General features: G+C 45.1%; 1 protein-coding gene across 2 annotated transcripts in view; it reads left to right on the top strand.

Annotated features, from left to right (window-relative positions):
• The window catches only part of LOC122562928 (CMRF35-like molecule 7), a 56,831-nt gene that overhangs the window by 26,355 nt on the left and 13,043 nt on the right, over positions 1–17,433 (top strand). For both annotated transcript variants that reach the window (XM_043716229.2, XM_087973495.1), the window contains 2 exons: positions 2,079–2,402; positions 8,923–8,983. In XM_043716229.2, the coding sequence (XP_043572164.2) occupies positions 2,079–2,402; positions 8,923–8,983 (385 nt within the window). The remainder of the gene's footprint in view (positions 1–2,078; positions 2,403–8,922; positions 8,984–17,433) is intronic.

Consider the following 17,433-nt stretch of genomic DNA (forward strand, 5'->3'; position numbering starts at 1 on the left):
GGACGACAGCGTGTAGGGTAGCCCACAACCCTTCCGGATGTCAGCCCACCCCTACCTGCCTTCTGGCTCTCGGCTGCTCTGACACCTTTCGACCACCTCTAGGACAGCCCGTCCCGATTACCCCTTATCGGGACGACAGTGCTCAGAACAGCCTACCCACCATCTAGCTCTCGGGGTGACTGGCATCAGGGTGACCTACCCACCCTCCGGCTTTTAGGACAGCCTACCAACCTTCAGATTCACAGCATGGCCTACCCACCCTCCGGCTCTCGGGGTGACAGCTTTCAGGACAACCCATGAGCCTCCCAGCTCACAGCAAGGCCTGCCAGACCCAGGGACACGCAAGACAGTGCGGGTGATAGACCCAGGAAACACCACAATACAGTTAGTTACCCAAAAAAAACTCCCTTCTGGTACACAGTCCAAATTTATACAGTCTTCAAGATATGGAATCCATTTCCAGGAAGAGTCCACTCCAGTATACAATGTGCAATGTCAGAATTAGAGGCCGCTCCAAACTGCAGAATCCGTTGTTAAAAAAACAGTCCACAATCAAGGGCAGAGTCCACTCCTGGAGGCAGCAAATGCACACCCCATAGCACAGATGTTCAGTCTCAACAGAGTCCTGGTCCAGTCTTGGAGAGCCAGGCCCACTCACAAGAACACAGTGCATAGTACAGGTGCAGTTAACTCACAGGGGTTTGGTCCACTCCTGAAGGAAAGGTCTTCTCCCAAACTCCAGGATACAGCAACTGCTCACCTCCCAGCACACATACAGGTGTTCAATCTTCAGAGGCCCAGTCCAGGGCTAGGCCTCCCCACAGGAACAGCTCCTTTGGTAAAATGCATGTCTTCCACAGGACTCAGTCCAAAACACCAATAGAAAGTGAAGACACATACAAAAAAAAACAAAGAAAACTACAGTCCAAGGGCTAAGCCCTACCATAAATTAACATTGTCCTTTTCTCAGAAAGAGGAGAGCGTAACACACAGGCTGTAACCAACCAGTGAAACAACAACCCCCTAATGAGAACTGAGTTACACCTGAAACACATTATGTGCATCAGGAGTTTAACAAATCAGTCCTCACTAAAAGGAATGCCAGTAAACAAACTGGCTAAATAATTCAGCCAGTTCAGGAACCAGATTTCCACCCCAGAAAAAAGGAAGCCAAAACCAACAGTAACATACTGACTGTAGCCCAACCAACATAGAGTCAGTCCCCAAAACTCTGAATCTCCTGCTTATATCAGTCACTCAGTGCTCCCTGATTGGCCCAGGTTAACAACCCCAATCAACCCCAATGAGATCCACCTGGTTCCAATCGCCATAATAACTAACTTGATACCGCACTTAGGTGGTAGTGTGAGGGTTAAAAAAAAGTAAAAAAGAAAAAAAAAGAAAAAAAATTAAACAGAAAAAAAAGGGAAAAAAAATAAATAAAAAATAAACAGGAGAAAACGGATTAAACAGAGGATTTAAATACAGACAACGGATTAACGAACCTTTCTGCTTTGAGATGCCATCTTACTGTTGTTTATTGACTGGCTCCTGTATTCCATCAATGTTGTGTTCCAGTCTGCGATGGGATTCAGCTGACACCAGACTTGGGCACAGTGCCCTCTTGTGTCAGTCTGTCTGTAATTCCAGTGTTCAGTTTGAACATCATACAAGAAAAAAAAAGGAAAAAAAAGAAAGAAAAAAAAATAACTAACTTGATATTTGCATATACTGTCATCTGCTGAGCATTTCCAGGATTTTCTATTTTAGGAAAGAAGTGAACTGTTTTGACCAGAAGCAAAATAAATTATTTAATACTGTGCATAAGATTTTTGTTTAACTGGTAAAGCCAATAAGAACTTGAACAATCTTGGAAAAAAATAATTTTAATCATTGGTGGAACAAAAGGAATGAATGACGGGAATAATTACCTTCAGATAACCAATATGGGAATGATTGGCTATATTACTCACTTCCTGTGCTATAAATTTCCTAGATTCTGCAATACTTGTCACTGTTTTACTAACATGTATTCTGCTTGATGTTAAGTGGTTATATATTGTTCTTTATTCTTGCAGCTGGATTGACTGGGCTAAGACAAGTGTATGGAACTTTAGGAGATGGTGTCACTGTTGAATGCCAGTATCAAGTGCCATATTACAAGAGCCATGGAAAATACCTGTGTAAGGGTTCAGAGAGGAAATCGTGTATTGTGATAGCTAGAACTCAAAAACAGAATGCAAACAGCAGTGGAAGGATATCAGCTGTGGATAACCAGAACAGTGGAGTGTTTGCAGTGACCATTACCCAATTAACGATGGAGGATGAGGGACTCTACTGGTGTGGAATCACAATGTTTGGATATGACAGAATGGATCCTTTACAACTGAACATTTTTGAACGTAAGATACATGTTGAATTCTTCTTATAGAGTCAAAGAGATGTACAGCACGGAAACAGACCCTTCGGTCCAACTCATCCATGCCGATCAGAAATCCTAACCTGATCTAGTTCCATTTGCCAGTATTTGGCCCATATCCCTCTAAACCCTTTCTATTCATATACCCATCCAGATGCCTATTAAATGTTGGAATTGTCCCAGCCTCCACCACATCTTCTGGCAGCTCATTCCATACACGTACCACCCTCTGCTTGAAAAGGGTGCCACTGAAGTCCCTTTTATATCTTTCTCCTCTCACCCTGAAGCTATGCCCTCTCGTTCTGGACTCCCACCCCAGGGAAAAGACCTTGTCTGTTTACCCTATCTGTACCCCTCATAATTTTATAAACCTCTATAAGGTCACCGCTCAGCCTCCAACACTCTAGGAAAGCAGTTTCTACATATGTAAAGTACTAGATATTCTGCTGAGAATAATGGTTGGAACAGATATTATTTGTTTGTAATTAATCTGTTGAGATTTTGTGCCAGAAAATGGATCTACTGGGCTCTGTCTCAGTCACGAGCAAACACCATGTTCTGTCTAGTGAGTCAGGCATGACATAGAAGCAGAGAAAGAGGCCAATGTTCTTCTCCCTACCCCAAGCCTTGGACCCGATAATGCTTTTCTTATCAGCAAAATCTAGGCAGGGTGTGTCCGGAATGCGTAAAATAGCTTCCCAAACATTACATGAGCTATATCTCCACAGAGACTAGCTGTTGATGCAATTTGAGTCTTATAACGCAATGACCGATGAGGAAAGTGCCCCAGTGGCACCAAAGTTCAAAAGGAGAACAAAAAGCCAAACTCATTTATTTCTTTATTAATAGTTTATAAGCTTTGACAGCAAGGTGAGTATTTATTTCCCATCTCACATTGCCCTTGCGAAGCTGGTAGTGAGACACTTCCCTGTAATGTGACAATCCGAATGATATAGGTACACACACAGTGCCATTGGAGAAGGAATTTCAAAGGTTTGATCCAGTGACAGTGAAGGAATTGTGATATAGTTTCAAGTCAGGATGGTGTGTGTTTTCAGTTAAGAGTCAATCACTTCATTGTAGGTCTGGACACATAGGTAGACCAGACCAAGTAAGGAGAGCAGATTTCTTGCCTAAAGGGATATTAGTGATGGGTTTTTACAACAAGGCTACCATTATGCTATCATCCTGACTTGGAATTACATCCTCATTCCTTCGGTGTCACTGGGTCAAATCCTGGAGTTCCTTTCCTCCTGGCATTGTGGGTCAATTTACAGCACATGGATTGTCGCGGTTAAAAGTAGCAGCTCACACTACCTTCTCAAGAGGCTTAGGGCAATAAATACAGGCCAGCCAGCAACCTCCACATCACACAAGTGAAAATGAAGACTGTAAAGATTTCAGATTTCAATACTTGCCGTTGTGGGATTGTGAAGCTATGTCTCCGGCACATCAGGCTTGGTGTCTGGATTATTAATCCAGCAATATTGGCACTACATGAGCACCTCTCCAGTACCACAAAAATTGATTATCTTAAAGATAGAAAAAATGTCCCAAGGTTGTACAGAGGAGCGTAACCATATAAATGTTGGCAGCATACAGATGCTGGAGTGTAATGTCGACACAACTAAAGTAGAAGCAGACTTTGTCACCAAGTTATATATTACAACAAGTGGCTACAGGTTTGATCAGAGGCAGATTTGAAGGAGCATCTGCAAGGGAGAGAGAAAAGTGGAAGGTTTTAAGGGTAGGATTGTAGAGGGTAAGCTCTTGGCAGTTGAGGACACCATTGCCAAAGATGGCGTGGGTATAGCTCTCAGATTTTAGGAAGGAATGAAGCACAATTGCCTGAGAGATGTTCTTTTAAGGCCACTGTTCAGATAACCTGTTAGGACAAATGGGAACATTGCTTACCCTGTTTCATGTGCTGAATGTTTGACACGAAGATACTTGACAAGAGGAGAAGTATTTATTTCTACAATACCTCGCTGTAGTTAGAAGTGTCTCTGCTGATGTAAACAATCTGGCAGATGACTTTACTTCGCAGACTGGCTTAATTGCAATTTTGGACAATCTCATTTCCTTAACTTATCCTCCTCAAAATTACTTTAAAATGGCAAAATGATCAGTACTCTAGTTAGTTTGTAATCAATGTCATTTGGTGTGAATTTTACTTATACACTTGTCTCATATTTAGTATCTAATATCGCTGGGTTCTTCACCCATGCCAGAAGTGTAGCAGAGTGGGATGCAGAGTGACAATGTCTGACTAATGATGTTTCTCCTAAATACTTTATTGCATTTTTTTCTGACGACCTTAGATTAATGGCCCTTATTTGTGGACTTTTCCACAAATGGAAATACTTTCTCCACTTTTATTTGATAAAACACCTTTGTAGTTTGAAAGAAAAATTTGAATTGAGTAAATATTTATGTTAAGTATAGAACAGACTGGGGATTTTTTTTAGCTGAAGGTTTAATACTTAAATTGAATTAATTTCCTTTAAAGTTCAAGCTAACAATCTTATCTATTTTGTCATTACGATCAGGTGTATGATAATGTATAACTGACATGAGGATGTAGGCATTGTCAGATCCTTATGGCTTTAATATAATTTAGCATGAATTCTGCACAGGGAGTCATCACAATCAAATCTGCAATGATTTACAGCTAAATTGTTAATTAATTTGGCACCATTCGCATTTGTCGCTGACACTTTTCAACTGTTTGTTATTTGAAGGATCCACTGAAGTGTACATCAGACATGGTTTCTTCAGTTATCCTGAAGACTATAGAGTAAAAGTAAAATTCAATCTAAATCAAATGCAGGCACAACATTGCTGCAAACCAAATCAAGTATGAACAACATTATCTTTCCAAACTTCTTGCTGGTGATCCCACCATCAAAACAAAAATGATTTTGAAAAGCCGTATTCTCCTTTTTGAGAAATGTGGGCTTAACCACCACCTTCTCAAGAGCAATTAAGGATGGACAACCATAACACCCATATCCTGAGAAAGAATGAATAAAAATGAATATTTGCTCCACCCAATTTTATTTTTTGCTTTTAGTTAATAAATAAAATGTACAAACACAGGGAGAAATCATCCACTAGAGAAGACAAACTTGGAATGTCTCATAATCTGAGGAGCATCCCTGTGAATCACTATGCTAGCAGGCTGTCATAAAAATTCCAGCTGGTTATAATTGACATACCAAAGAGGACAAAGCACTGGTTTTAGTGATTTTGCAATATGACAGGAAATAGAAATAGGAGAAAGTGAGGACTGCAGATGCTGGTGATCAGAGTCAAAAAAGTGTGGCACTGGAAAAGCACAGCAAGTCAGACAGCATCCGAGGTTCAGGAAAGTCAACACTGCAGACATAAATCCTTCGTCAGGCACATTCCTAATGAATGGCTTATCCTTGAAACATCAACTCTCTTGCTCCTTGGATGCTGCCTGACCTGCTGTGATTTTCCAGTGCCACACTATTTGACTCAGGAAATAGAAACAGATATATAACGAGCAATAATTTAATATCAGAATCTGAGCTGCGATAGCGCGTAAATAGGAGGCAATCTAATTTGATCTTATCAAAGTATAAAAGCAATGAAATACAATAAGCACTCAGAATGATCATCGACCTAATTTCAGTCAATCCATGCGCTTCACAAAAATGGTTCAGATGGTAGTCTCACTTGGATAAGAAAATGAATGAAAAAACCACAGACACCATATACCCCTTGGTTTAACTCAGCTGGCTGGACAGTTGGTTTGAGAAGCACTGTAATGCCAACTGTTTGGGTTCAATCCAAACACCAGTTGAGATGATTGCCACGACGGTCTCTACTTTTGAACCTTTCCCCTCGCCTGAGGCCTCAGTTTAAATCACCATCAGTTGTCTCTGTCTCTCTCTGTAATGAAAGACCATCCCTCCAGTCAGGCAGGACTATGGCAACTTGACTTGATACCAAACATGAGGGCCCCACAGGAAGTCAACTAACAGGGCACTGATACCTCAATTTGGAGAGAGGACACTACTGGGTAGACCAAGTGCAGTTGCTAGAATAGTCAGAATTCACAAAAACTAAACAACAGGCTCTGAAAAACAATAGAGACAAAAATCTGTAGATGCTGGAACCCAAGGTAGACAAGCAGGAGACTGGAAGAACACAACAATCCAGGCAGCATCAGGAAGTGGAGGAGTCGACGTTTCAGGTATAATCCTTCTTCCAGACTTCAAAAAACAATAGGCATCCAACAAGTTAATTCCCTTCTGCCTGCTACTTGTTGTTAGATTAAACAACAGTGGGTAATGGGGGATCACGGTTCTTTCAAATACAAAGCTCAGGTACCCACTGGATTGGAACAAAGAACAAAGAAAATTTACAGCCCACGAACAGGCCCTTCAGCCCTCCAAGCCTGGGCCGATCCAAATGTTACTGTCTAAATCTGTTGGTCAATTCCTAAGCATTGTATCCCTCTGCTCCCCATCTACTCATGCATCTGTCCAGACGCATCTTAAATGATTCTGGATTAGTGGTGCTGGAAGAGCACAGCAGTTCAGGCAGCATCCAAGGAGCAGCGAAATCGACGTTTCGGGCAAAAGCCCTTCATCTGGAATAAAGGCAGAGAGCCTGAAGCGTGGAGAATTAAGCTAGAGGAGGGTGGGGGTGGGGAGAAAGTAGCATAGAGTACAATAGGTGAGTGGGGGAGGGGATGAAGGTGATAGGTCAGGGAGGAGAGGGTGGAGTGGATAGGTGAAAAAGAAGATAGGTAGGTAGGACAAGTCCGGACAAGTCATGGGGACAGTGCTGAGCTGGACGTTTGGAACTAGGGTGAGGTGGGGGAAGGGGAAATGAGGAAACTGTTGAAGTCCACATTGATGCCCTGGGGTTGAAGTGTTCCAAGGCGGAAGATGAGGCGTTCTTCCTTCAGGCATCTGGTGGTGAGGGAGCGGTGGTGAAGGAGGCCCAGGTCCTCCATATCCTCGACAGAGTGGGAGGGAGAGTTGAAATGTTGGGCCACAGGGCGGTGTGGTTGATTGGTGCGGGTGTCCCGGAGATGTTCCCTAAAGCGCTCTGCTAGGAGGCGCCCAGTCTCCCCAGTGTAGAGGAGACTGCATCGGGAGCAATGGATACAATAAATGATATTAGTGGATGTGCAGGTAAAACTTTGATGGATGTGGAAGGCTCCTTTAGGGCCTTGGATAGAGGTGAGGGAGGAGGTGTGGGCACAGGTTTTACAGTTCCTGCAGTGGCAGGAGAAGGTGCCAGGATGGGAGGGTGGGTTGTAGGGGGGCGTGGACCTGACCAGGTAGGCACGGAGGGAATGGTTTTTGCGGAAGGCGGAAAGGGGTGGGGAGGGAAATATATCCCTGGTGCTGGGGTCTGTTTGGAGGTGGCGGAAATGTCGACGGATGATTTGGTTTATGCGAAGGTTGGTAGCGTGGAAGGTAAGCACCAGGGGCGTTCTGTCCTTGTTACTGTTGGAGGGGTGGGGTCTGAGGGCGGAGGTGCGGGATGTGGACGAGATGCATTGGAGGGCATCTTTAACCATGTGGGAAGGGTCTCTAAAGAAGGAGGCCATCTGGTGTGTTCTGTGGTGGAACTGGTCCTCCTGGGAGCAGATATGGCGGAGGCAGAGGAATTGGGAATACAGGATGGCATTTTTGCAGGAGGTAGTGTGGGAAGAGATGTAATCCAGGTAGCTGTAGGAGTCAGTGGGTTTGTAAAAAATGTCAGTGTCAAGTCGGTCGTCATTAATGGAGATAGAGAGGTCCAGGAAGGGGACGGAGCGTCTACCACCTCTGCTGGCAATGCATTCCAAATGCCCACCACCCTCTGTGTGAAGTACTTGCCGCGTGTATCCCCCTTAAACTTTCCATCTATCACCGTGAAAGTATGACCTCTCGTTATTGAATCCTTACCCTGGGAAAAGGCTTGTCTCTATCCACCCTGTCTATACCCTTTATGACTTTGTAAACCTCAATCAGGTCTGCCCTCAATCTCCTTTTTTCTAGTGAAAATAAACCGAATCTACTCAACCTCTCGTCATTGCTAGCACCTTCCATACCAAGCAACATCCTCGTAAACCTTCTCTGCACCCGCTCCAAAGCATCCACATCCTTTTGGTAATGTGGCGACCAGAACTGTACACAGTATTCTAAATGCGGCCGAACCAATGTCTTGTACAATTTTAACATGACTTGCCAGCTCTTATACTCAATACCCTGTCCGATGAAGGCAAACATACTATATGCCTTCTTGACCACTCTATCCACCTGTGCAGCAACCTTCAGGGTACAATGGACCTGCACTTCCAGATCTCTCTGCTCATCAACTTTTCCCAAGGCTCTTCCATTCATTGTATAATTCGCTCTATAATTAGACTTGCCTAAATGCATCATCTCGCATTTGGACTAGATGTTGTGTATGGGAAATTTGTAGCTGGAGATCTGCTATTCCACTGTTATTATCTGTTGTTACTGTTTTTACAGCTCTTACAACAACAGCACTGCCTGAAGAATCTCAGATAGGAATGGGCTTCAAAAATGAAAGGTATCTTTATGAATCAATAAATAAGTGAATAAAGTTAATATTGTTTCAATATTTACAGAAGAGCTTTGATATTCTATACTGATGTTATGCTGTTCTAACATAAATGCAATAACTAGCTATTCCTTTTTCACATTGGTTAGGTCTTCATGGAAAATACCTCTTGACACCCTCAAAACAGAGCAGAAGTGTGTACTGCAGATGCTGGAGATTAGAGGCAAGGTTAAAGTGGTGCTGGAAAAGCACAGCAGGTCAGGCAGCATCCGAGGAACAGGAAAATAGATGTTTTTGGCAAAAGCCTGATGAAGGGCTTTAGCACAAAACCTCGATTTTCCTGCTCCTCGGATGTTGCCTGATCAGCTGTGCTTTTCCAGCACCACTCTAATCTTGACCCTCAAAATGGAGCAGAAATGGGATTGAGGAATGCCGGAATTGGCAGGGGAGACGGGCAATAAGTACTGCAAAACTAACAGGGTTTAGTTTTGACGAGGATCTGCCATTGTAATACACTGCGTTTGTTCAGTATCCTGCTGTCTTACAATGCACAATCTAAGTTGATAACACAACATCAGGAGTAGTCCATTCAATCTGCCAAGCCTCCTCCACCTTTCAATTAGATCATAGCTGGTCATCTATCACAACTCTCCTTTCATGCATTATCTCCATATCCCTTCATGTCATGATTTTCCAAAAACTCATTGCCTTTTATCTTGAACTTTCTCAATGATTGATTTTCCCTACTCTTCAAAGTTGAGGATTCCAAAGATTTAGTGCCCTCAAAGTGGAAAAAATTCCTCCTCTTGTCAGTCTCAAATGGCCTATTTGTTATCCTGAGATTATGCCCCCTAGTTTTAGACCCACCAACCAGGGGAAAAACTTTTTCTACATCCACCCTATCTGCCATGGAAAAACTTTGTAAAGTAACTAAGTTGGTAGGTTTTGCTTCAAGCCTCGCATACTCAAATATTCAGCGGTTTCCCCAATGTTAATTTCCTTTTGATGATTTAATATGCTGTGGCTTCCGCTAGGTTGAAACTGTAACACTGAAGTCTATTTTCAGATTGTGGTTTGAAAGAGACAACTTTGTAACCGCAGATTTTCCTTTGCACCCCGCTGTCAACATAAATCTGACCCTTACCTTCCTTTTCAAATCAGATAAACTTTTGAAATGTTATCCTAGGTAACTGATGAAGAAGCCTAAGGGTTTTAAGTCTGCGTCAGTACCATTATACACCACAATAACAAGTTCCGCTTTTTACAAATATTTCTCCAATTGGCACTTAACGCATGGAATGTCATAGAGGTGCAGCCAAAAGTTTGATCTTCATCTGCGAGTGGTGGACTTTAACTTTTTTTTCAAAGCTAAAGATTCCAGAATCCCCATTTAAAAATTAGCTGTTGGTTATGCTTCAAGCAGGGGAAATTGGCTCCCTTTTTAACCAACTCAATGGAAAATAGAGTCATAGAGGTGTACAGCACAGAAACAAACCCTTCAGTCCAACTTGTTCATGCTGACCAGATATCCCAACCCAATCTAGTCCCACCTGCCAGCACCCAGCCCATATCCTTCTAAACCCTTCCTATTCATATACCCGTCCAGAAGCCTTTTAAATGTTGCAATTGCACCAGCCTCCAACACTTCCTCTGGCAGCCCATTCCACAAGCGCACCACCGTCTATGTGAAAAAGTTGCTCCTTAGGTCCCTTTTATATCTTTCCCTTCTCACCCTAATCCTATGCCCTCTAGTTCTGGACTCCCCCATCCCAGGGAAAAAGCCTTGTTTATTTATCCTATCCATGCCCCTCATGATTTTATAACCCTTTATAAGGTCACCTCTCAGCCTCCAACACTCCGGGGAAAACACTCCCAGCGTCTTCAGCCTCTCCCTATAGCTAAAATACTCCAACTCTGGTAACATCCTTGTAATTCTTTTCTGAACCCTTTCAATTTCATAGCATCCTTCCGATAGGAAGGAGACCAGAATTGCACACAATATTCCAAAAGTGGGCCAACCAATGTCCTGTACAACCACAATATGACCTCCCAACTTCTGTACTCAATACTCTAATCAATACAGGAAAGCATACCAAACACCTTCTTCACTATCCTATCTACTTGTGACTCTACTTTCAAGGAGCTATAAGCCTGCACTCCAAGGTCTCTTTGTTCAGCAACACTCCCTAGGACCTTACCATTAAGTGTATAAGTCCCACCAAGATTTGCTTTCCCAAAATGCAGGTTCTCGCATTTATCTAAATTAAACTCCATCTACCACTCCTCAAAGATAATGTTATTGAACAATTATAAAGGACTTTTTTTTAACAAGAGGGGAGAGGCAGTTGGGTTGGTCCCCCCATTGCCACTTCTCAACTGATGAAGACAGATGCATTTTAAAACAAAACTTGTGTTTGTTTTACCCTGAGTGCTGTAGCCATCAAAAACTGTCACAGGTTTTCTTGTAAGTTTTGAAAAAGATAAATGTTTATTCTTCAGCAGCTGAATATATCTGCAAAAAAAAAACCCATTCTCTCACTTATACACAACAGGCGTTCATTCAAGAATATCCCTGGGTCCTGATCAGATGTTTCCCAGAACTTTATGAGAAGCTACGGAAGTGATTGCTGGGCCCCTTGCTGAGATATTTGTATCACCGATAGCCACAGATGACATGCCAGAAGAATGGAGATTGGCTAACATTATGCCATTATATAAGAAAGGCTGGAAGGAAAAGCCAGAGAAATATAGGCCAGTGAGCTTTATGTTAGTGTTGTTGAAGGAGTTGTTGAAGGAGATTCTAAAGGATAGGATTTACATGCATTTGGAAAGGCAAGGGCTAATTAGGGATAGTCATCATATCTTTGTGTGTGGGGAATCATGTCTCATTAAATTGATTGAGTATTTTGAAGAGGTAACAAAGAAGATTGATGAAGGCAGAGTGCTAGACATAGTCTATATGGACTTCAGCAAAGTGACTGACAAGGGTCCACATGGTAGACTAGTTAGTAAGGTTAGATCACATGGGATCCAGGGGAGCGAGGCAATTAAATCAAAATTTACTTGAAGGTAGGAGACAGCAGGTGGTGGTAAAGGATTGTTTTTCAAACTGGAGGCCTGTAACCAGCAGTGTGCCACAAGAATCAGTGGGCTTTTCATCATTTATATAAATAATTTGGATGAGAAAATGGGGTGTGAATATATGAACATGGTTACTAAGTTTGCAAATGACACCATATTTAGTGGCATTGTTGACAACAAAGAAGATTACCTCAAAGTACAACTGGACCTTGATCATATGAGCCAGAGAGTGGCCGACAGAGATTAATTTAAATAAATGCAAGGTGCTACACTTTAGTAAGGCAAACCAAGGCAGGACTTATAAAGTTAATGGTAGGGCCCTGCTGAATAAGGAGGCCTAGGGGTGCAGGTGCATAGATCCTTGAAAGTGAGTTGCAGGTAAATAGGGTGTGAAGAAGGTGTTTGACACACTTTCCTTCAATGGTCAGAAGACTGAGTTTAGGAGTTGGGATGTCATGTTGCAGCTGTACAGGACATTGGTGAAGCTGCTTTGGGAAAATTGCATACCATTCTGGTTGCCCTTCTAGAGTAAAAGATGTTATTAGACTTGAGAGAGTGCACAAACGATTTACAAGGATGTTGCCGGGTTTGAAGGGTTTGAGTTATAGGAAGCAGCTGAATTGGCTAGGGTGACTTTCCTGGAGCATTGAAGACTGAGGGATGACCTTAGAGTCATAGAGCCATAGAAATGTATAGCACGGACACAGACCCTTCGGTCCTACCCATCCATGCTGACCCAGATATCCCAATCCAATCTAGTCCCACCTGCCAGCACCCAGCCCATATCCCTCCAAACCCTTCCTATTCATATACCCATCCAGATGCCTTGTAAATGTTGCGATTGTACCAGCTTCCACCACTTCCTCTGGCAGCTCATGAGGGTATGGACAGGGTGAATAGACAAGGACTTTTTTCCCAGGGCAGGAGAAAAAAAACAAGAGGGCATAGGTTTAATATGAGAAGGGAAAGATTTAAAAAGGACCTGAGGGGCAACTTTTTCATGCAGAGGGTGGTGCGTATATGGAACAAGCTACCAGAGAGAGTGGTGGAGGCTGGTACAAGTACAATATTTAAAGGCATCTGAATGGCTACATGAATAGGAAGGGTTTAGAGGCATATGGGCCACAATCTAGCAAATGATCAGATTGGGTTGTCTGGTCAGCAGGGACGAGTTGGACGAACGTAACTGTTTCCATGCTGCATGACTCTATGATTCCATAAAAGATTTGACGAGACAAGGTAGATGCATTTACGTCTTAACAGCCTGAGGTCTCCATATCACTTGCTTTTCCCAAGATCAAGACTTCAAACGTTGCATGCATATGATTTCTTTCTGGTCTGCTGAAGAATGGAGTCAGGAGATTTAGGAAGACTAATTCATTGTGGGCTAATGCTTGCAGTACCTGCTTTCTCTTGCTCCATCCCAAGGGTTAGTCACTGACGCTGGGAATGGTCAGAGAGTGAGGGTCAGTGTGTTACGGTGGAAATGATCAGAGAATGAGGGTCAGTGTGTGCCCCTGGGAATGGTCAGAGAGTGAGGTTCAGTGTGTGACAGTGGGAATGGTCAAAGAGTGAGGTTCAGTGTGTGACCCTGGGAGTGGTCAGACAGTGAGGGTCAGTGTGTGACCATGGGAATGGTCAGGGAGTGTGGGTCAGTGTGTTACGGTGGAGATGCGCAGAGAATGAGGGTCAGTTTGTAATCCTGGGAATGGTCAGAGAGTGAGTGTCAGTATCTGACCCTGGAAATAGTCAGAGAGAGAGGGTCGGTGTGTGACAGTGGGTATGGTCAGAGAGTGAGGTTCAGTGTGTGACGCTGGGAATGGTTAGAGAATGAGAGTCAGTCACTGACCCTTGTAATGGTCAGAGAGCAAGGGTCAGTGTGTGACCCTGGGAATGGTCAGAGAGTGATGGTAAGTGTGTGACTCTGGGAATGGTCAGAGAGTGAAGGTCAGTGTGTGACCCTGGGAATGGTCAGAGAGTGAAGTTCAGTGTCTGACGCTGTGAATGGTTAGAGAATGAGAGTCAGTCACTGACCCTGGTAATGGTCAGAGAGTGAGGGTCAGTGTGTGACCCTGGGAATGGTCAGAGAGTGAGGATCGGTCACTGACCCTGGGAATTATCAGAAAGTGAGGGTCAGTGTGTGACCCTGGGAATGGTCAGAGAGTGAGGGTCAGACACTGACCCTGGGAATGGTCAGAGAGTGAGGGTCAGTGTGTGACCCTGGGAATGGTCAGAGAGGGAAGGTCACTGTGTGACCCTGGGAATGGTCAGAGAGTGAGGGTCAGTGTGTGACCCTGGGAATGATCAGAGAGTGAGGGTCGGTCACTGACCCTGGGAATGGTCAGAGAGTGAGGGTCAGTCACTGACCCTGGGAATGGTCAGAGAGTGAGGATCAGTTTGTGACGCTGGTAATGGTCAGAGAGTGAGGGTCAGTGAGTGACACTGGGAATGGTTAGAGAGTGAAGGTCAGTCACTGACCCTGTAAATGGTCAGAGAGTGAGGGTCAGTGTGTCACCCTGGGAATGATCAGAGAATGAAGTTCAGTCACTGATCCTGTGAATGGTCAGAGAGTGAGTTTCAGTCACTGATACTGGGAATGGTCAGAGAGTGAGGGTCAGTAATTGACCCTGTGAACGGTCAGAGAGTGAGGGTCAGTCACTGAACCTGGGAATGGTCAGAGAGTGAGGGTCAGTGTGTCAACCTGGGAATGGTCAGAGAGTGAGGATCAGTGTGTGACCCTGGGAATTATCAGAGAGTGAGGGTCAGTGTGTGACTCTGGAAATGGTCAGAGTGAGGGTCACTGTGTGACCTGGGGAATGGTCAGAGGGTGAGAGTCAGTGTGTGATGGTTGGAATGGTCAGAGAGTGAGGGTCAGCCACTGACCCTGGGAATGGTCAGAGTGTGAGCGTCAGTAATTAACCCTAGTAATGGTCAGAGAGTGAGGGTCAGTCACTGACCCTGGGAATGGTGAGAGAGTGAAGGTCAGTCACTGACCCTGGGAATGGTCAGAGAGTGAGGTTCAGCCACTGACCCTGGGAATGGTCAGAGAGTGAGGTCCAGTGTGTGACCCTGGGAATAGTCAGAGAGTGAGGGTCAGTGTGTGACCCTGGGAATGGTTAGAGAATGAAAGTCAGTCACTGACCCTGGTAATGGTCAGAGAGTGAGGGTCAGTGTGTGACCCTGGGAATGGTCAGAGAGTGATGGTAAGTGTGTGACCCTGGTAATGGTCAGAGAGTGAGGGTCAGTGTGTGACCCTGGGAATGGTCAGAGAGTGATGGTAAGTGTGTGACCCTGTGAATGGTCAGAGAGTGAGGGTCAGTCACTGATCCTGGGAATGGTGAGACAGTGAGTGTCAGTGTGTGACCCTGGGAATGTTCAGTGAGTGAGGGTTAGTCACTGACCCAGGGAATGGTCAGAGAGTGAGAGTCAGTGTGTGACCCTGTGAATGGTCAGAGAATGAGAGTCAGTGTGTGACTCTCGGAATGGTCAGAGAGTGAGGGTTGGTCACTGACCCTGGGAATGGTCAGAGAGTGAGGGTCAGTGTGTGATGGTGGGAATGGTCAGAGAATGAGAGTCAGTCACTGACCCTGGGAATGGTGAGAGAGTGAGGGGCAGTGTGTAAACCTGGGAATGGTCAGAGAGTGACGGTCAGTCACCTACCTTGGAAATGGTCAGTCAGTGTGGTTCAGTGCGTGACCCTGTGAGTGGTCAGAGAGTGAGTGTCAGTGTGTGACCTTGGGAGTGGTCAGAGAGTGAGGGTCAGTGTATGACCCTGGGAATGATCAGAAGGTGAGAGTCAGTGTGTGATGGTGGGAATGGTCAGAGAGTGAGGTCCAGTGTGTGACTCTGGGAATGGTCAGAGAGTGAGGTCCAGTGTGTGACTCTGGGAATGGTCAGAGAGTGAGGGTCAGTGTGTGACCCTGGGAATGGTTAGAGAATGAGAGTCAGTCACTGACCCTGGTAATGGTCAGAGAGTGAGGGTCAGTGTGTGACCCTGGGAATGGTCAGAGAGTGATGGTAAGTGTGTGACCCTGTGAATGGTCAGAGAGTGAGGGTCAGTCACTGATCCTGGGAATGGTGAGACAGTGAGTGTCAGTGTGTGACCCTGGGAATGTTCAGAGAATGAGAGTCAGTGTGTGACCCTGGGAATGGTCAGAGAGTGAGGGTCAGTCACTGACACTGTGAATGGTCAGATGGTGAGGGTCACTCACTGACCCTGGGAATGGTGAGAGAGTGAGGGGCAGTGTGTAAACCTGGGAATGGTCAGAGAGTGACGGTCAGTCACCTACCCTGGAAATGGTCAGTCAGTGTGGTTCAGTGCGTGACCCTGTGAGTGGTCAGAGAGTGAGTGTCAGTGTGTGACCTTGGGAGTGGTCAGAGAGTGAGTGTCAGTGTGTGACCTTGGGAGTGGTCAGAGAGTGAGGGTCAGTGTGTGACCCTGGGAATGATCAGAGAGTGAGTGTCAGTCACTGACCTTGGGAATGTACAGAGAGTGAGAGTCAGTGTGTGACCTGGGAATGGTCAGAGAGCGAGGGTCGGTGTGTGACAGTGGGAATGGTCAGTAAGTGAGGGTCAGTCACTGACCCTGGGAATGGTCAGAGAGTAAGGGACTGCGTGTGACCCTGGGAATAGTCAGAGAGTGAGGGTCAGTCACTGACCCTGGGAATGGTCAGAGAGGGAGGGTCAGTCACTGACCCTGGGAATGGCCAGAGAATGAGGGTCAGTGTGTGATGCTGGAAATGGTCAGAGAATGAGGTTCAGTGTGTGACCCTGGGAATGGTCAGAAAGTGAGGGCCGGTGTGTGACCCTGGGACTATTCAGAGAGTGATGGTCAGCGTGTGACTGTGAGAGTTGTCAGAGAGTGAGGGTCAGTGTGTGACCCTGGGAATGGTCAGAGAGTGAGGGTCAGTGTGTGACCCTGGGAATGGTGAGTGAGTGAGGGTCAGTGTGTGACAGTGGGAATGATCAAAGAGTGAGGTTCAGTGTGTGACCCTGGGAGTGGTCAGACATTGAGGGTCAGTGTGTGACCATGGGAATGGTCAGAGAGTGAGGGTCATTATGTGACCCTGGAAATGGCCAGAAAATGAGGGTCAGTGTGTGACCCGGGAATGGTCAGAGAGTGAGGGTCAGTGTGTGACCCTGGGAATGGTCAGAGAGTGAGGGTCAGTGTGTTACGGTGGAAATGCTCAGCGAATGAGGGCCAGTATGAGACCCTGGGAATGGTCAGCGAGTGAGTGTCAGTATGTGACCCTGGGAATGGTCAGAGAGTGAGGGTCGGTGTGTGACAGTGGATATGGTCATAGAGTGAGGTTTGGGGTGTGACCCTCGGAGTGGTCAAAGAGTGAGGGTCAGTATGTGACCCTGGGAATTATCAGAGA

Source organism: Chiloscyllium plagiosum, unplaced genomic scaffold (genome assembly GCF_037043375.1).
Source record: "Chiloscyllium plagiosum isolate Xiang-an unplaced genomic scaffold, Cpla_swu_hap1 HiC_scaffold_26, whole genome shotgun sequence".
Lineage (NCBI taxonomy): Eukaryota > Metazoa > Chordata > Chondrichthyes > Orectolobiformes > Hemiscylliidae > Chiloscyllium > Chiloscyllium plagiosum.